General features: G+C 42.5%; 1 protein-coding gene across 2 annotated transcripts in view; it reads left to right on the top strand.

Moving 5' to 3' along the window:
- The window catches only part of reln (reelin), a 106,289-nt gene that overhangs the window by 59,522 nt on the left and 25,766 nt on the right, over nt 1-21,001 (top strand). For both annotated transcript variants that reach the window (XM_028584835.1, XM_028584834.1), the window contains exons 4-21: nt 907-977; nt 7,662-7,694; nt 7,836-7,914; nt 8,038-8,134; nt 10,614-10,665; nt 11,841-11,949; nt 12,524-12,764; nt 13,027-13,172; nt 14,828-14,979; nt 15,132-15,247; nt 15,662-15,870; nt 16,405-16,533; nt 16,634-16,743; nt 16,939-17,005; nt 17,293-17,526; nt 18,691-18,852; nt 19,512-19,748; nt 20,099-20,291. In XM_028584835.1, the coding sequence (XP_028440636.1) occupies nt 907-977; nt 7,662-7,694; nt 7,836-7,914; nt 8,038-8,134; nt 10,614-10,665; nt 11,841-11,949; nt 12,524-12,764; nt 13,027-13,172; nt 14,828-14,979; nt 15,132-15,247; nt 15,662-15,870; nt 16,405-16,533; nt 16,634-16,743; nt 16,939-17,005; nt 17,293-17,526; nt 18,691-18,852; nt 19,512-19,748; nt 20,099-20,291 (2,437 nt within the window). The remainder of the gene's footprint in view (nt 1-906; nt 978-7,661; nt 7,695-7,835; nt 7,915-8,037; nt 8,135-10,613; nt 10,666-11,840; nt 11,950-12,523; nt 12,765-13,026; nt 13,173-14,827; nt 14,980-15,131; nt 15,248-15,661; nt 15,871-16,404; nt 16,534-16,633; nt 16,744-16,938; nt 17,006-17,292; nt 17,527-18,690; nt 18,853-19,511; nt 19,749-20,098; nt 20,292-21,001) is intronic.

Below are 21,001 nucleotides of genomic sequence, written 5' to 3'. Positions count from 1 at the left end.
AGTAGTTATTAATATTGGAAGAGATGACAGTTCTGTACTCTAGAGCAGCTTTGTTAGTGTGCATCTTTGCTAATATAATTCTGCTATTGAAAATGACAGCAGATCATTTTCTACATGGCTACAGTACAGTAGATTATGCTTAAGTGTCTGTGTAAAATATCCTACTACACTCTGAGCCATTTCACCATCTTAGATTTTTTTAAAGATTTCTCCATTTTCAAATGAATAATGCATTTCATGGCCGCCAGAGGGAAATTCATTTTACATTCCATACATTCAGCACGCAACATACAGTTACATTTACACTGGAGTATAAAGAGTGCAGTATGACTCTTAAGTGATGATATTGGAAAATATTTGAGAAACACTATTCTATGAGCACACAAACTTTTTTAAGGAAATATCCCTGTCAATACTTGGATAATAAAATCACAATTATCCTCTATGCAGTCGTTGTAACAACACCTCTAACTTTGCCTACCAGTTACTGACTCACACAGTGAGATGAGAGTGATAAAGGCAGTGTGTGTGTGTGTGTGTGTGTGTGTGTGTGTGTGTGTGTGTGTGCGTGTAGTTTGCCTAATTCTCCTCACTATGGCTCTTTTTTGATTTTTCTGTCATCCACATGTAAATATATTCCTATTCCAAATGTGTACATTTAAATTTAGCCTCAAAGAAGCTTGTTCTTTCTTGTTGTTTTTACCTCAAAGTCACATCATAACAAGCTTCAGAAAATGTCCTCTTTTATGGAGGATGCTTGAACATATTTTGCTTTAGTAGGAAATGATGCCATCTGTGCTGGATTGATCTCCATATATTATGGACAGACCAGTTAACTTCTTCCTACGTGCTGTTTGTGTTAATGCACTTTTTTCTTTTTCTCTTTCTCTCACTTCTGTCTCTTAGAGCCACAGCAACACATCGAGGACAGATCATTTTCAAGGATGCTCTGGCCCAACAGCTCTGTGAGCAAGGAGGTGAGTAGCATCAGCAGGATGACACTCACATATACCCCTCTTCCCTGCACATGCAGGCAGATATTCATACGCGAATAGACATATGTCGAAGCAAACGTGCACCGACCCTACCCCCTTATCACTTCCCATTACTGTCCATCATATGCACAGATTTTCAGAATATGGATGACACAATATGGTTAATATGCTGCTTCTTCATGACAGTGGCATTGCCACACTTCTCTTCTCTTTCTGCCTAATGATGCAGCCGGAGCCAGAGATATTTGGATGTCCTATATTGCCAGCTTAATTTCAGCTTATGCTAAACTCTCTCTGCCGGAGATTTACGCTTTATGGCCGACACTTCTTACATCCACTTTCTGTGACAGCCTAAAGTAGCTATAGACAGACAGTGCAGTCCCACTTTGCATGCTGAGTGTGTATAATTGCTTGTTTACAGGAAAGAAGCCTCCTCCTCACTCGAGAACTCCTCCTTGTAGATCAAATTTGACTTTAATACTTAAAGTGGTACACTAACTGCTGCTGGTGTCTTTTCCTGTTTTCTGTTACAAAGGGAAAACGACAACATTTAAGCTTTAAGATATACTTAGTCTTTATTAGAACAAAATAACCTCTGTGGCAAGTCTCTTAGGACTCTTCATTGTAAGTGTGTCCCTCAGCAGCTCATAGGAGACACTACCGATGATTGCAGCACATGCCAGGAAGAGAGTGCTCAACTTTATGGCTGAATGCCACTTGGAAAAGGTGGGGCACAATGCCCTCAGTCAGGCCTGGAAGAGTGACAAAGAGAGAGCGACAAGGCTCTTGTCCTTGCCCGAGAGCTCATCCTCTCACAACCACTGACACACTGCCCCAGTCTTCTCCCTCTGCAAATGAAATATCTGCAGCCAACAACAGTCAACTTAGTTGTTTAGTGCCAAGGCCCTGCAGTATAACACTTACACACAACTACTCACAGCAGACAAGCTGGAAAGCAGAGATTTAGACCTTACAAGGCCTTGGAGAGGACACGTTGTGAATAGGGGCAGACAGAGATTAGTGAGTTAATGTAAAATCTACAGAGACAATGTACAGGTATGAGAGGCAGGACAGGTGGGAGAGACACTGGTGACGGTGATAAGGGATACATGGGAGCGAAAGCTGCTGCATGTAGAGCTATAAATTACTTGTGTCAGTAATGACAGTTTCTGTCTAATTGGTGAAGGACAGATGGGAGGATAGAAGGACAAAGATGGTGGGATGAAGAGATTATAGTAATGAGAAACATGAAGGTCATAAATTGGAGGTGATTTGAGTGTTGGGGAGAGGTATTAGGATGATTGAATATCATTAACAAAAGAAAAGTAGGGGAAAGAATAGGTGTGAGTGGGTGGCCGACCTTGTTGTAGGCTAATTCCTTTGACGGCCAATAACGCAATGCTCTTTGTGTTGCTGAACTTCTCCAGGAAATCAGAATAACAAATAAGAAATGAACATGTTATGGGCAACAGAAGGTGAAATGAGTTGGAGGAGAGATAAGACAAAGGAGGAAACAGAATTGGGTCTGACAATTTCTGGTCTCTTGTGGACTGTCCGAACAGAGACAAGCGCTCCACTGACCTAACTCCCTGTAGTCAGTTCCTCTTCCTCTTTCCAAACCAAAACCTGCAACTTCAAAAGAGCTGTGCAGATTACAAAAATCATGAAACTGGAATGTGCAGGGCTCTTGAAAATTACTTTGACAGTAAGTAGTACTTGTGACAGTAAGTCATTGTGTACTGTGGGGCAGCCAAAATTGTATAAATGTGTAGAGAAGTGTGATAATGCAGACACCAACTCAGAAGAAACTGTTGAAAAACTATACATAAATCATGTTTATTGTCTTAGTTCCCTCAGCAAAGTCATACTTGCCAGCAGGTGAGGCAGAGGCCTGTAGACTTTTCCCTTCCAGCGGGATCAAATAGGCTACCGTCCCAAATTCATCCGCAGAGTGGCAAAGAGAGTGCACGCTGCTTTGAGCAAAGTTACTTCAAATCTAGGCATTAGCATTCAAAGTGGAATAAAAGATACGAGGCCAGCTCAAGCCACTTCAGAAGTTCATATGCTTAAGACTCAAGCTTTGAAGATCTGGAGAAATGAAAGCTATCTAAAGCAGGGTTATGATCCATGGAGGAGAGGGAGGGAAGGAGAAAAAGAGAAAGGAAGGGATGGATGGAGGGAGAGAAACAGGCTCACATAAGAAGACAATCACAGTGATCAGCCAGGGTGAAGACTTTAGGAACAAATGGACAGATTAGCCTGGGAGATAGAAAAAGTAGGTAACACTAGAGTGTGAATCTGAGCTTAGCATGATAAAGAGAGACAGATAAAAATTCTAATGTAAATAAGAGATTTAAGGATAAAGAAAGAAGAGGAGAGGTATAAGCCTTTAACTCACTGTGGTACATCTAACATGCAGCACTTTGCTTCTCAGTAACAGAAAGCCTCCCTGTGTGTGTGTGTGTGTGTGTGTGTGTGTGTGTGTGTGTGTGTGTGTGTGTGTGTGTGTGTGTGTGTGTGTGTGTGTGTGTGTGTGCGTGTGTGCGTGTGTGTGTAATGTGTGTGAAATTATCTTTGTTGGGGGATGCCTGCTCCCTGACACACTGCTCCCCCTTGTGCTCTCGCAGCTCCTTACTGCTGTGCCAACACCCTTCTTCAGCCCATTCCCTCGTTCAGTGTTCAATTCATCTCTCCAACTTCCCTCCCAGTTTGCTTTGATAACACCCCATTACTTTCTTCGACAACCAGCACAGAAAAATACTCATATTTTCTTCTTACTTGTGGATTCAGAAGACAAAACTAATGGGAGTCTGACAAATACTGCTGCAACAAAATAAAATGCAGTGCACAACAGAGGAGTCCGTGGCACCAATCAGCACGTTTCCCGATAGTTTGGACAGGCTCCTAGAGATGCTCCGAAAAATGCAAATCACCGCCACAGTTTTAAATGACTGGAAGTATACGAACAGACAGGCAGGAGGATGAACCAGAAGTACATTTCTGCTCCTGCTGAGTGGCCATAAAAAGACTTTTTAAGCCCACTTTAGAGGAGCCAAGGCAGAGAATGAGGAGAGGTAGTGGTGGTCCAGGAAAGGGTGCTCTGTGCTAGAGGGTGGAGTGGTTGCGGGTGTTCAATGTCGCTGCAGGCCGTCCATCAGCTCTATCTCCTGACAGCAGGGCCAGCAGCCCCTGCTTTCTGCCCAGCATCGCCAGGTCCTCTCATTTCCAGCGAGGGAATAAATCAGGTCTTTATGGGCCTGGCCGAGTGCACTGCACCCCAGATGGATTATTAAAGAGACATATAACTCAAAGAGGCCACTGCTCCCTGAGGGACGCCTGATCACAGCGAGACAGAGGAGGGACGGTGGCCTCAACTCTTCCACCTCCTCGCCACCCACCTAGTCTGCCAGCCAGCCTGCTTGTCTGGCTGAACACCGGCTCGACTGCCATCCCTCATCGCTCACCAGCAAGAAACCTTGAGACCTCACTATCTAGTCTATATCTCTTCCTCTCTTGCTAGTGATGTTCTCTCTCCAGTTTTTCTCCTAACTCTCTTCCCAGTCTTCCCAGTAGTGAGGAGTCTTTCTTCTTTGCCGGTCTCCTCTCCACTCACCTATAATTATTGTAATGATGCCAATTGAAGCCCACACAAAGGCTCTGCTTTTTGCTGAGTGGAGTGAAGTGTCTGCAATCTGACCTTGGAGAACCATTTCTTTCTAGTCATTGTAAAAAGAAAAACAACAGCATCCTGCGTCCTGGCGAGTCAGTAATTGCAACCGCCAGTTAGACGGGAGCAACTTGACTTCAAACGCGGTTCACGTCGTCAAGGATATGAGTCAGACGAAGGGAAAAAGAGCAAACGAGAGAAGAACAAGGGAGATTGGAAGAGTGAGTGCAGTTTACAGGGTGGGGAGAAAAAGAGGAGAGAGAGGAGATTAGAGCTGGAAGATGGAGAGAAGAGGGGGAGAAGATTTAACATGACTTGTGCCCTGCGCTCTTTGTGCAGAGATGTCTGAGTCTGCCAAAGCTTATGCTCATTTAGTCCCTCCTTGTATCACCCCAACCCTGCTCATCAGCACCAATCCGATTTTAGTCCTGGTATAGTTTATTGAGAATCTCCTCCTTTTTGTTGCTCCTGTTTATATGTGTGCATATGTGTGCATTTGCATAGCAGCGAAATAGCAGAGAGGTTTGGGGGGAAAACCTGTCTGTGTGTATGTGTACCTTTCTGTGTGCGTGTGTCCCTCTGCATGCTTGTGAGTATAAGCCCTGGCCAGGGAGATACAGGCATTAACAGAGATGAGCCGCAAATAGAGGAGGCAGTAATTGAAGTCTTTAAGAAAGTGAGAGGGGATTAATCCAAGTGAAATGAGCGCCACTGTTTGCTCCCGATGCGCAGAGGGTTAGGCAGAGAGAGACAGTTTAGGCAGAGAGAGACAGTATGGGTGCGGATGGAGGGGTGGGCAGGAGGGGGAGATTGTGATAGAAGGGAAGTGAGAGAGACAGCAGGAGAGCGTGATGAAGCATGGAGAAAGAAAACTGTAAATGAGGCCTTTTTGGAAGCTTGAAGGGATTATCCACCCAAAAAAAAATCGTGTGGGCCTTTCTCCAGCCAAATGGCCTCACTAGAAAGCCTGAGAGTGATTTAGAAGGGTTTGTTATAGAGAGAGACTGTAGAGAGCAGAATACCAACCAAGCATTTATTACTTTATGTCAGTTTGAGAGGGTGGATTACCAGGAATCGGGTTTCAGTAAATGCTCTTCTCAGGTTGAATATGTAAGATGAAGACATTCTCATGTAAACTGAGCACACAACTGCATATTTCATTTTTATTATAGTTTAATAGGAATAATAAGGTACAGGAAACATGACAGAGTGGCACATGCTGGGATTGATTGCTCCTCTAAACATGTTTTGAATCAGCAAACTTTGGAGGATTAGAGGGTGAGGAAGGGGGAGAGACGGAGTGGGAGGAAGAAGGCCCTTTGATCTTGGTTTAATGGGCTTCATCGTCGAGCCCGAGCTCCAGCCACGGAGCTGAGCATCGGGGCCCACCAGAGCGGCAGCAACAGACGCAGCACTGAACCGCCCAACTCTGTCACACAGGCCACTAAGACTCCAACTTTTGCAGTCAGCATGAAACTTTACCACCACTCTGTGAATAGTTAATCCATTTTCTAACTGCTCGGCATTTGGATCAAATGGGAAGAAATTGGGCCAGCTAACAAAAGTGAGGCTTGAGCTCCAAGTAAATACATTAGCAGAGCCATTACGATAGTAAGAAACCTTTTTTTGATAATCCCTCCTCTTGATTAAAGTTCTGTTGTTTATAAGGGGTTTTAGGTGGGCTTTCTCAAATGTAAGCCTCTCTCTCAGAGGAAATTTCAGAACTGCTGTAAGGTTTGAAAGAAAATCTTAAGTAACTTGAAACGTAACTTTGGAATGAGTCTTCACTGTGTTATCTTAGTTCATTTTATCAGGTGGGCAGACTCATCCTGGATGGAGAATACTGTGGCAGATTATCCTTCTCTTCTGTCTGGCGTAAGACTGTCTTAAAAAAAAAAACTACCAGAGCGGAGTAAGAAAGCTCAAAGGGATTGAAGGGTGACATGTTTGAGGTTAAAGCCAATGTGCGACTCAACAATGACTGATCACGAAACAAGGTTAAACTCAAATTCTCTAACACTTTATGCAACATAAACAAAGGTGTGCAAATTGCATTTTACTTTATGTTCTCAGTGGCTGTATCTCAATATACAACAGGGAAGTTCTCAAGTGTGATTATAACCTGGTGCACCCGTTTTTTTGGTGCAAGTCTGAGTTTAGTAAATTACATCCACCAATCCATCCATTCTGTGTGCACCAGCTAATTAAATAAAGTTTTCACCAAACTAATCAATCAATTGATTGATTGATTGATTAAGTTTTAAACCGCACTATGTACTAGCTCCTCCATCTTTTCTAGCCCAAAGGTCACACCCATATTTTCCATACTCGTATTTACATCGTATTTTTCCAAAATGTGGATGCAGAGAGTATTCTATTAAGTATTCTCTGTGATTGAGTTGGAGCTTTTTTTTTTTTTAACCCATGTTTGATTTATTAAGTCTTAACACTCACTACCTCCCTCCATTCACCTCCCTCCTCCTCTCAGAGCTGTGTATCCCCTAGGAGAGATTGATGGTTGAGTGTGTTAGCTAGGCAGTGGCCACAGATTACAGCACACAGGCGCCTCTGGGGTGAATGGCGGTTAATTGGCATTGAACCGTTAATCATGGCCGCCCGGCCTTTCATTACTAAAAGGAATTATCAGCAGCAGCCAAGAGACTGTAGCCATGGCCGGCCAGGATACAGAGAAAGTTTGTTTCACTCAGAGATGATTTAAGAATGAGCCCATTTCCCTGCACTTACTGACTAATACACACTTTTTCCCATGCAGTTAACAGTGCAAAACTGCACAGATAGGAAAAGTCTGTTTAGTCTTTACTTTTGTTCATATATTAACATGAATGTTCATACATGCACTTCTACAGCTCTACGAAAAGTAACTGCCTGCAAGTTGCCCAGGACTGGCATCAGACAGGTGTCAGACTGTACCTATACATACAAGATGTTGCTACTGAATAACTCACAATGTTTACTCCCTTCTTCTCTGTCTGTTTCAGCTCCAACCGAGTCCCCATTGAGACCTAGTCTTTGTGAGTCTGCATTTCATTGTCTGCTGTAATTTTCTTTCTTTTGATATTATAATTACGCAGGTAATTACAACATGAAAAGACAAGGTATCATACAGACTGCGTCTAACTGTGAGCATATGGTGTGTGTGTGTGTTTGTGTAGTGGAGCTCCATGGCAAACATGCTGTGCTGCGTGACGACTTCGACTCCAACCTCCAGGGAGAGCTGGACTCGAGCATCTGGTACGTGAAAAAGTTACAACTCCTCTCGTAATCTTAGAGTGCAATCCCTCTTTAAATCTATGATGCTCTCCCATGATACTTCTTGCTTTTGTTATAACTCAATACCCTCTCCTCTCCTCTCAGGTCTGAGTGCAGTAACTGTGAGGTGGGAGAGCAGTGTGGTGTACTGATGCATGGCAGAGCGGTCACTTTCTGTGAGCCCTTTGGAGAACGCGAGCTGGTAACTGACATGTTTGACCACACTGCCACCGCTGTACATTTTACAGCCCATTGACCATACATCCAAACCAACCACTCAGCAGCCACAACCACAACTAGAGTAAATTGCAGCATACTAGCTGTGACCACAGTAGAATCTCATGTTTAAACATCTGCATCTCTATAAACTCCCCAGAAATGTCTACTCTATTATGCCTTTTTAACAAAGAAGGTGATGGAAATCTAGCTATTGGAACTAATTTCAAAATAAAAGCATGCATTTAGCAACAAAATAAATAACACATTTTGCAATTTACTATTATCTCTACCATTTATAGTGAGTGCTAACAAAGAACAACTAAAAGCAAACATGGAGCCAATATCATGAAGTAGTTTATTATGGGTCCCCAATTTGTGGTAAAAAAACGAAAACCATGCTCACTTTGTCTTGGAAATGGAAGAAGTGATATTGCTTCTCGAATATTTATAGTACCTTTATGTCTCATTATTTGGTTTTTCTATTTTCATTCCTCTGGGTCAACAGGTTACAGAAACAAATCTATATTATGTGTACATAACAGCTTGCTTTCATTCATCCGCTAACTTTAACTCAAATTATTGCTGCAGCACCTGTTTGGCATTGGAGTTTTTGCTCCAGTTTTAGCCAACACTAATTTCTCATTACACTGAAGGTCACAGAAGTTTAAGGATGACATGTGTAACGTTACATTTAAAAGTGAAAAGTAAACCAGAAGGAGCACGAGGGACCGAGTATTAGGGCTGAACGATTAATTGCATTTGCGATAATATCGCGATATGTTAAAACGCGATTTCCTAATCGCAAAGGCTGCAATTTGGTCTCGATTTGGTGACTCGCGAGAGCAAATCAGTCTGCACTCCGCAGAGAAAGCATCAACTTAGCAAGCTAACGCTACACCATACCTTGAGCTGATCTATGTCATTCAAACAATTATGAGTTGAAGTTTAAATCTTTTACAGCTATTTTAATAAAATGAAGGGTTTTGTTCAGGCTCGAGTCCATACATGCAGTTAATGGATACAGGCACACAGAACTGAAGGCTCGGTTGGCAACGAGCTAGCTCTGATTAGCGGTTAGCTCCGGTTAGCGGTTAGCTCCGTTATAAAGATATGGAGTGGAGGAGCTGCCACTGAGAGGGGTATCAATCAGACTGATAAATGACGGTTCGGGGAGCTTTCACAGCAGCGTGGCCGCGGTATTTCAACGGTTTTATTAGTGCAGTTAATCCCACGGCAAGACCACCAGCAGCTAACGTAACGATAGCCGCTCTGAGCTAGTGCAATGTTGACGGTGTTATGCACATTGCACGCAACTTCACGAGGGGGATGGGCTGGAGGCAGCTCCTCTCAGTGCACTGTAAAAAACTACTTGCGTGCGTGTCTGTGTGTGTGTGTGTATATATATATATATATATATATACTATATTTTTACTTATTATATATATTAACTGTCTAGTGTGTAATTGTGTGTTGTTCATACTATACAATGATTTATTGTTTGTCTTTGTTGAATAATACAGAAGACAAAGAGCTTAAAAAAATAATCGAATATCGAATCGCATTCGCGATATTTGGGGAAAAAATCGCAATTAGATTATTTTCAAAAATCGTTCAGCCCTACCGAGTATCATACCATGTTCAATTTACAGTATAATACACTAGTATCAGGAATGACATGCAGTGTGGCACACACACACACATGCACGCACGCACGCACGCACGCACGCACACACACAAACATACACACATACATTCAAAATTGCTTATCAAACCTTTTCATGCCCTCTTTCTATCTTTACAAAGTTGATTTCAGGCTGTGTATTCTTCTGTAGGAGATGAAAGCCAGTCAGCAGCAGAGAAGTGTTTAGTGCCTCGTGATTGTATTTACTTCTCTGATAAACAGTTGCTGTGTCTGTCACTGATCCAAATGTTTGATGCCGCTGCCTGGCAGCGCTTCTGTCAAGTGCAACAAGCGTGCACATCCAGAAACACTGAATTGTTTACACACGGATAGTCTCAAATACGACAGCATCGACAATGAGAACATACATTCATGTACTCACACTCTCTCTCGCACGCACACACACACACACACACACACAATGAAAAGATAACTTTATGTTTTTATATTGATTTTATTGATATTATACAATAAAAAAAAAATGCTCCACCAATTTCCCATTTGAAGAATAACTTAACTCAACTCGAGTGGTTGAAATTGTCACCCTTCTGCAGTGATGTAGAAATGTCTTCAGAAGGGTTGAAAACAATTTACATTATATTATTAGATGTGGTTACAAGTGCAACAGACGTATCAGGTTAAACCTGAAAAGATCAGTGAAAAATAGCTTTTTAGCTTTGTGTTTTTGAGTTTTAAACACTTAAGTGCACCAAATCATATTTATTTTTGATTTTGATTATTTATGGATGATATCCTAAACAGCCTTGTGTATCTTCCCCAGACCACTGTACCTCTCAACACTAGCACAGCCTCAGTCCTGCAGTTTGCCCTGGGTGAGTATTAAATCTCCACACGCAAACAATACATAAAGACAGATGTTGTATAAGAGGCCTATGTATAAGACATTTTCAAATTATCTTAGGCCTATGTGCAACAGTGTTTTGCAGCCAGGACAATAGATCCCTTTGTCATCCTCAAGAAATAGGCAGATTTAGCCCTAGAACATGTCAGCAAGCCAACTGGTACACATTATATTTCTGTGTTTCTTTCTCTCTCTTTGCCTCTCCTATCACAATAATGAATGATTTACAATATTCTGGAAAGACACCCAGAAGGCCATGGCAGAGTTTTTAGAGGTCTTGTATTTTTCATGTCCATTACATGCATCCACCAGTTCTCATGGGTACGTGACTGGGAGGAAATAAGAGTACATACTGAAACGGCAACCCCTCTCACCCTCACCCCCCATCCTGTACAGTATATGTCTCTTTCTCTCTCTTTCCCCATATCTTGTTCTGTCTGGCTGTGCTCTAGTTTGCAGGACATTAATATGAGCTTGTGATGCAGTAGGTTTGTTTACGGAGCAGTTCAGTAGAGCATTGCAGTGAAGTGGTAGCAGGTTAATGCATGGCTGTATTCAGTGGGGATGCAGCTGCACAGCAGGACATGGACGCTGCACACCTTCAGGTGGTGTGGGAGAAGGGGGAGAGCAGGGGGGAGAGTTAAGGTGGGGGGGGGGGGGGGGGGGGGGTTTGCCTGCTTCGTCCATTAGCAACCTTTGACCTCGCCAGCTCCCACAGCACCGACACAAAACCACATTTTAAAGGTGCAAATATAGTCTGTTTCCACACAAATCTCATCAAGCAGAAATCCACAAGAGTATGCACACACATACACTCATGTATTAACAGTGTCTAGCTGTAGTTGGCTATAGAGTCTTTGGTCCTACATCAGCTCCTCCGGTCACCTCTGCACAACCCCTTCATACCACCTCATAACTTCTCTCAGCCCTGTTAAGCTGCTGATCACTTAGTTCCACCATGACACCATTTAGACATACTTTTTCACTTGGCTAAAGGAGGAATGTGGGAGAAATCAGTCAGAAGAAGCCACCATGCCGGGCCTGGCTGCCCCTCAGGGCATACTAAGGATCATTGCCCTCCTGATAAAATTAAATTGTTGAAACTGTCATGTATGTCTGTCCTCTGTGTGTGTTTATATTCCCCAGGCTCAGGCTCCTGTCGGTTCAGTTACTCAGACCCCAGCATCACTGTGTCATACAGCCTAACTGGTAACGCCAACACCTCAGATGACTGGATCACACTGGAGAAGATCAGGTCTCTATCTCTCTCTCTCTCTCTCTCTCTCTCTCTCTCTCTCTCTCTCTCTCTCTCTCTCTCTCTCTCTCTCTCTCTCCTCTTCTTCCTTCTTCCTCATCCATCCCACAGTCTTTCCATCTGTTATGAACACCCACCCTCTCTTTTTTCCTTATTCACACCTCCCCCTCTCAATTTGTCATTTCACTCCTGTTTGTTTCTTTATGATCCCCCTGTTTTTCATCCCTCTATTCCTGTCTCCCTCTGTTTAGTCAGCTCTCAAATTAAGGCATAATGTAATGATAGAATCCTCTAACTGCAATATTTAGCTGCAGTAAGTGCATGTTATGCTTTTGTCTAGACACAGAAACCGTCTCATAAATTAACAACTAATTCACTTGGACTAATTCTGAAACCTGCTTTTCTCTCTCAGTTTAGCTCCACCATAAGGGCATGCAATGTCTTGCCATATGTGGCTATTTCAGCCTTATTTTAATGATTAATGAGGATTATGTAATGCATTATAATGTAACACTTAATTGCATAAACACAGCTCTCACACACAAGACCCTCATGTTACATGTTTCTCCTCTAGAGCCCCTACCAACAGCAGCACTGTCGTACACCTGCTTCCCCTGCCACATCACTCCAGGGCTGATAGCGTTCGTCTCCGCTGGTCTCAGGAGGCTCCCCAAGGCCCCGAAGGCTATGAATCTTGCTGGGGGATGGACAATGTGCTGCTGGTCAATGCCGCCCACAGAGCCCCCCTCATGGAGGACAACTTGGACCCTCCAAACACTGCCAACTGGCTCTTCTTCCCTGGAGCTACTGTCAAGGTACACCGATAAGCAAGTGGACATTTACATGGATTCCCTACTTTACACATGGATTTCATTCACAAGATTTTCAACTTATGCTCTTCTCCATGTTGGAGCATCGTAAATACCATAATCATGAGACACTTTCAACCTTAGCGCAAGGGAAGAACATTTCCACATGGAAGGTGTTTTCAATTTACAAGCGATTTTTTTTTAAGACACTGCTTTGCAAAAGTGGTTACCTTTTACATGTGTTAACGCCTCTTTTCTTATTGGCTAGCATGCCTGTCAGTCCGAGGGCAATGCCCTCTATTTCCATGGTAGTGAGGGAGTTGGATACAGCTTTGCCTCCACCAGAGACATTGACCTGCATCGTGAGGAGGGAAGGAGCTACTGGGAGGAAGACTTTGAAAGCCCACCCTCGAAGTAAGTCAAGATGATGGTCTCATTTCTTCCTCCACCCCCTTTACTAGATTATTTTATCGAAATATATGTTAAATAAGTGCATCTGTCAAAACCACAGTTACAAAGTGCTTTACAAGTGCACACAAAAATACAATACCATAAAATACTACAAAACAATTACTTAATGAATGTAGGGTTTGGATTGATACATTTTATTTTAGCTTCTAGCCACATAATAGCTGGGAAAGACAGCGTTAACAGAGAGAGACTATTTTTGTAGCATATCAGTGCTCTGGTATTTCTCTGTGTGTGTATACATGCACGTGCTTTGACACCTGTCATTTGTCATATGTCAAGTGATGCGACATGCAGCGTGTTGCACAAGTTTAAGTCAAGCTTGGGTGCTGACACAGGTGAATGCCAAGCCTCTGACTGCTACAGAGACAGCACTCCATCTGTTCAGAGTGAGACACACACACACACACACACACACACACACACATGCTTGCGAACACACACTGGACAGCAGACAGCAAGGAAACACTGTCAGAGACACTGCAAGAGGCAGAGAGATAAAAGAGAAGAGATGATAGATAGTGTTACTGCCAGATAGTAATTATGGGCCTCATGCACCAGGTCTGTCAGTAGGTTTTTCCATTAATGAGAAGGACCTTAAACAGGAGGGTATTTCTACAGCCGCCCCACACCCTCACACCTTCCTGCAGTTTGCCAACATGCTACACTGCATGCTAGCTCTCACCTATCAGGCGTCATGGGCTGACACATGTGTGAGGTAGGCAGGGAGAGTTTTTGCTTGTGTTAATGCTACTCTCCACTAAGTGTCATTTAACCCAATACTGGCTGTGAGACACACACCAGTTTATATGGTGCATGGCAGAAAATAGAGGAGCACAGGGGTAAGGAAAGGGGAGAGAAAGAGAAAGAGGGAGGGGAGGTAGAGGAACACAGGAGAAGGCTGACACACTGAGTTAACTTCTGTCAGTGCTAATGAGGATCCTCTCTCCACTGTGCAGAAATATGTGTCCTGTATTTTTAAGTCCTCTTCCAGGTGATTTATGCTGTATTCCTGGCATTTTGTTTGTTTACTGGCGAGGTGTGAATTATGGCACCTGTTTACTGACTTCAGTAATACTCCAGAGGGAGATGCTGTGTAAGGTAGGCATTCTATAAACACGTGTGTGCAATTTTTGATTTCTTATTTGTGTGCTGTTATGTCAATAAAGTCTCTTTTGGGGATGATATTTGGCTAAGGTTGAATGCTTAAAGTTTCACAATAAATGTAGCCTTCTCTATTCATTAAACTGTGAATTCTATATTCACATTGTATTTTTATTTTTAGGCTTATTTTCCTTTCTTAACTAAATTTACTCTCAATAATGAATTGTTACTTTAAAACTATATTCAGGTCATAAACCATCTGATTGTGAAAAATATGAGCTATTTAAGTTTTTAAGAGTAATACTCTTTTGGCATAATTGCAATTTTTTGAATTATTAAGGTTCTTAAATTCCTTATTTAGATAAGTAAATAGTACCACTTACATAAATAATAATAATAATAAAAAAATAGCATTTCACCATAAACATTTTGTGTTGAGAAACTTCTTTACTTACTAAACCCGCCCTCCCTGTCTATGTTTTTTTTTTTTTACTCAGCTGGGACATAGAGGGAGCTGTCTACGGGACCCAGTGTGGAGAGATTGAATCGGGCTCAGCTCTAGTGTTTGAGAAAGAGGGCCGGAGGAAAGTGTGCACCCCCTACCTCGACACCACGTCTTATGGAAACCTTCGCTTCTACTTTACCATGGGTATGGAAATCCTCTATCCACAATACAAAAGTAGCAGTACTTGATATTTTGTTGTGTAGGCTACATGGCCTTGCTCTTTGTGGTGCCTTCAGCAATATTTTTTTGCAAATGTGTCTTATATTGCATAAACATACTGGGGGGTGTGTGTTAAGGTGGTGGCGACTGTGATCCAGGAGAGTCTCATGAGAACGACGTGATTCTGTTTGGAAGGTCTGAAGGCAAGAGGGAACGTGTGGTGCTCGACACTCTTCCTTACTCTTCTTACAGGGTGAGACATACTCAACGTAATCACACACAAAACTATGTGTACTATCATATAGTTATTACTTTTTATTTATATTTTATTATATTATTATTATTATTAAAGTGAGTGAGTGAGTAAGTGCTCACTTTACTGCATGCCAGTACATTGCTATTATTACCATCACAGGTATATAGAATGGAATCCCACCATATAAAATGTTTAAGCAAAAAAAAAAGAGTTTTTTACTTCTTACTTCTTACAATATCTTTGGGTTCTGGACAACAAATCAAGCAATTTAAACACATCATCTTGAGCTTTAGGGTATTGTGATTGTAAAAAAATTGGTGGCTTTTCACTTTTCCTAATTAGTACTGTATGACTATATGTATGACCACTGGTCTGATCTATTCACTCTATCCTCTATTTCTCCTGTCTCAGACTTCTGCGGTGATATCGGTGGCGCTGCCCACTGATCTACAAACACCAGTCACCCAGTTCTGCCTCGAGCAGCGGTCACATGGTGGTGCCAACCGCCATGTATGGGCTGTGGACTTTATGCAGCTGCTCCCTGTGCTGCCTGGCACCCACACACATGTTGCTCAGTTCTCCATCAACCTTGGCTGTGGCTCCTACCAGCCTGCCAACAGGTGTGACCCATTTGAAAACTAGGTTAGGTAGTGCTTTTATGTGAAAATATCGCCAAATCAAAATCATGAATTGGGCTGCAACAAAGGAAACCTCCACATGCCAAGTGAGACATCTGAGATTCACTTAGTTATTTTGGGGTCTAGAATGGTAAATGGTGCCCACATGGAACTTAAGGGCACAATGCTTTCATGCTTCTAAACAACAGCATCTAGAGAAATCTGAACCCAATTGGCTCAACGAATAAGAAATGTAAGTTCAAGGAGTTTGTTAAGATCATGTTACATTTCTTCTGGGTATTTAAATCCTCAAGGTTCAAACTCTTGCAGTCATTTGAAGCTTCAACTGTATTAAATTGCAGAGTGCTTATTAATAAAAGAGTAGAAGGGGTAAAGGGACATGCTTTACAGTGGAGTCTCTGAAGACATAATTTACTCTTTTTATCTAATCTAAATTCAGAGCACTTTAGTCATTTTACACTATTTTAATTTGAAAATGAAAATGTTGATAAGATGTTCTCTGTTATTTTTTATTAGCGTGAGTCTGGAGTTTTCCACCAACCACGGTCGCTCCTGGTCTCTGCTCCACACTGAGTGTCTGCCAGAGCTCTGTGCTGGACCCCATCTACCTCACAGCACCATCTACTCCTCTGACAATTACAGCGGGTATGAATGAGTCTTCACATATGTATGTGTGTGTGACTGTGCTTGTATCATTGTCAGTCAGTCACTGTGGATATATGCGTAATGTATATTGTCTCTCCAGGTGGACGAGAATCTCCATCCCTCTGCCCAATGCTGCCCTGACAGAGACAACACGGTTCCGCTGGAAACAGTCCGGCACTGGACTGGGCAACATGTGGGCCATAGACAATGGTTAGTGCTATACGTACAGGTTACACGGTACACGCAATGTCATGAAAACCCATTGTTGTGTTGTGTAGTTGGACCCCACAAATGAGCCCCAAACCCTCCTCCTTTCAGGATGTGTTTCGGATCACAAGCATTTTTATTACAGCTCAGCTAAGTATGCAAAAAATGAAAAAATGTTATCTCCATGTTTTGCTTCAGTGTATCTTGGTCCAGCCTGCCTTCGTTTCTGCTCTGGGAGAGGACATTGTTCTCGCACAGGCTGCAAGTAAGGATCTGATTTTTATTAAACCAAATAAATCCAATGTCTCTACTTCAAAATTAGTCTGCACATTATCCACGTAATGCCTTACACCAATCACCATTCCAAATTATTCAAATTGTATTATGGTTATGATTTATTAATGGATTTTCATTATCTCTGTCTTCTTTTTCTCGTTTATATCCTTCACTCTTTTTAATCTCTCATGTCTTCCTCTTCTCTACCTCTTATTTTCACTCTCTCTCTCACTCTCTCTCTCTCACTCTCACTCTCACTCTCTCTCCACCTCCCAGATGTGACCCAGGCTTTAGTGGTCCAGCCTGTGAGCTTGCCTCCCAGACCTTCCCAGCGTTCCTGTCAGAGGGTTTCTCCAGCCCACGCCTCTCTTCCTACCACAGCTTCTCCTCACTTCGTGGGGCTGAGGTCAGCTTTGGCTGTGGGGTGCTGGCCAGTGGCAAGGCCTTGGTTTTCAACAGAGACAGCAGGAGACACTTGGTTACCGCCCCACTTGACAGTTCCCAGGCCAGGTAATGAAAGTGCTGATAGAGAACAGGACCGTGACTATAAAAACCAAAACAAACTTGTTTTATACACATACAGACATAAGCACAGACATGAGGGAACTCACATGTATGCTCTTGTATACATACAACATATACGTACATGCACATGTTCATTGTGATTTTGCCACCATTAGATTACTTTGTAAAACCGTGGCTCATCTTCATCAAGTGTCTTTACTTCTGATTGATACTGCAAATGTTCCAGCTAGTCAGCTATCCACTCTCGTCCTTCATCAATCCTTCTTTCCCTCATACTCTGTGTTCCTATGCTGGGAGATGGAGTGTGATCATAGGGAGGACTGCAGATGAGAGGAGAGATGAAAGGAGAGGATGAAAATGAGAGAGAGAAAGATGGAGATGGAATGGTGAAGTTAGATATGGCATCTGTGTTAGATTGATTATGCCTGATGCGGCTCTCAGTGTGCCACCTGATGGCCATATTTAATGCCGGTTTCCTGGCTGATTGAGTGAACAGCTGCCTGAAAGAGGAAACTGCACCGCAATTGAAAGCACAGCTCAGCCAAGGACAGAGGGAGCTGGGGGGTGACTGGCAGACCTAGATAGATGATGGGAATTTTAATAAATATTACATTAGTTTAGATGATAATAAAAAAAAGTCTGCCAAAAAGTCTGCCAAAACACAGAACACATAAAAAGAACACATAAAAGGATGAAAACCTGTGCTCCATTTGAACTTTGTACAGTTAACATGGAAACATGGATATGAATTCTCTCATTCACTCTCTCTGTCTTACTCTTGCGTTCCCTCCACCTCTTCTAATCTAATTTTGTCCTCATTCATTTAATCATCTCATCCATCATCCTGCCACCTTTCTGCCACCTCTCTACTCTGCATGACTGTCTGTTTGTCTACCCTTTTACCCATCTCTCTCTCTCTCTCTCTCTCTCTCTCTCTCTCTCTCTCTCTCTCTCTCTCACATTTCCTTACTGAGTACTCTTGGTCACCTTACTTTTTCTCCTCATTTATCAACCTGCTCTTTATGTGTCATTTCCTTTTATACACGTTGTCTGTCCCAACTGCTACTGTACCCCCCTTCTCTATCCAACTGGCCCTACCTTTTCTTGCTTTCTTTTTTTTCTTCATATTCTTGCTTTCACACTCTGCAGGTACCTACAGTTTACGCTTCGCCTTGGCAGCCGCAGCACCCTGAGCTCATGTCCTGCCCCAGACCAGCCGGGAGAGGGCGTCCTGCTGCATTACTCCTCAGACAACGGTATCACCTGGACGCTGCTGCAGCACTACGCTTACCAAGGCTTCCATGAGCCAAGGTACCACCTATGTGTAGAGTGTGTGTGCATGAGATGTGTGCTTATGATTCCACAGAGACACTATGACTCCATTAACACACACATTTGTACTGCTAATGGCGTGCTGAAGGTGTAAGCCACTGGGAACCATTGAGTCAGTTACAGCTACCTATTTATGTAATGAAGACAAAGTGGGCTGCGTTCCAGCTGCACAGGCCTGGTCTCAGTGCTTTTCATCACCACTAGAAAGGTCAACAGGGGCCAGTGAGTCAGGGACAAGTTCTACACAACTATCTGACCTGCAGGTGTAAGTTCAGGTTCTTACTTTATCAACATGTATGTTTGTACAAAACACCAACATACCGGAATCAGTCTTGACAAAGACAAAGACTAAAGAGATGTTAAATGCTGTATTTATAAATCGTGGTTATATTGACCATCTGCCTTGTGTCAGAATCTATTTAAGATTGTCCAAGCAGACTGCAATTATGCAGGCTTTAGATCAAAGTCAGAGTCTGAGTCACAGTTCAGTCAACTTGTGTGATTAATTCCAGCTAAAATGTTTGCCATATTGGATACTATCCTCAAATACTCACTAATAGTCACTATTGTCACATGTGTGCAGTTGTGACTGTGGAGCATGCACTAGCTCAGTTTAATCATCTCTTTCCCCCAACCAGGATTGTGTCAGTTGAACTCCCGGCCGGTGCTCGGAAGTTTGGCGTCCAGTTCCGCTGGTGGCAGTCATACCATTCAGGTCGTGGTCACGATGTGTGGGCCCTGGATGAAATCAGCATGACCTCTGTGCTGTTTAACACCATAAGTCTGGACTTCAGCAATGTGCTGGACGTCACTCAGAGTCTTGGTTTCTATCTTGGCCATGTACAGCCCTACTGCCAGCATGACTGGACCCTCAGGTAGGAGACTTAATGCTCTGATACAAATACTGTATTGGTCATTATTTGGCACAGCATTTGCATGCTTTTGTTTTTAATTTTATGAAAGGATGTCCACTGGGTCCAAACATGATTGAATAGTAAATATGTTGTCAATTCTTAGTTACTAAATACAACAGTAATTCGCAACTTGTTCTTGTTTTTATTTTTACCAGGATTGTCTTTATTCAAACAAACCAAACATTATACCATCAGAACAATTAGAAAAATGCTGAACTCACATAAACATTCTACATGTAGTATTAAGAATGTGCACTACAGCATATGACATACAGTATAGTATCCTCTCTAAACTCCATGTTCTACTCTAGTTTCTCTGGTGAGCCCAGCCCTGGCTTCAGTATTCGTTATGTGGAAACTCAGTCAATGCAGATCGGAGCTTCCTACAGTCTACAGTTCTCACTGGTCATGGGCTGTGGCCGCGAGCCCTCCCCTCACATTGACACTCAGGTCCGCCTGGAGTTTTCCACCAATCACGGCCTCACCTGGCACTTGGTCAAAGAGGTAAGGAGCGTGAAACACATGCAACTTTGTTCCCCATGTTAAGTGATTATTAACATCCGATCCCTTTTGTTTTCACAGCCAGGCTCACACCTTTGTTTATGACTAAAACTTGTAGAAGTCATCCTGGAGAGACATATCATTTATTCATGATCATGAATATTGATTTACCCATTACAGCGTCTGTAATAATATGTAAATAATGAGAGTCTTTAAATGTGACACTTTGTTTCAAATGAGAAATTATCGCAATTACTTTTTATCATCCTACCATTAGCAAATACATGGCAATACTTGAATCAGCAAGCAGATTATCTTCCCATGATTCAACAAAGATTTTCTGTGATCACAACTGGCTCATAAATATTTATAAGGCACCAAAGTATCTGCCAAGATTTTTATTGCCTTTGAAATTGAATAGGGCGTAATGAGTCTTCCATCAGTGAATTTTCTCTAATTCTTCCATGTGCATGAAACTGCAGTCATCTGGCAAGTGCAGAATGTAACTCACTGAATGTCCTGTACTTTAAATCCCTGCTTGTGTTCCAGTGTTCAAGGTCAGAGATACTGTAATCCTGCCTTAGGCTTTTATATGCATACAGTGTGGGGCTAATGCAGCCTCAGGGTGTATCTGCAGAATATCAAGCTGTTTCTGAATAATTTTGCAAAACAAATCCATAATGATAAATAAAAAACTTTGTTTTATGAATTCT

This window comes from Perca flavescens, chromosome 8 (genome assembly GCF_004354835.1).
Source record: "Perca flavescens isolate YP-PL-M2 chromosome 8, PFLA_1.0, whole genome shotgun sequence".
NCBI lineage: Eukaryota > Metazoa > Chordata > Actinopteri > Perciformes > Percidae > Perca > Perca flavescens.
Note: the sequence above shows the minus strand (reverse complement) of the source record. Positions and strands in the feature narration are given on the sequence as shown.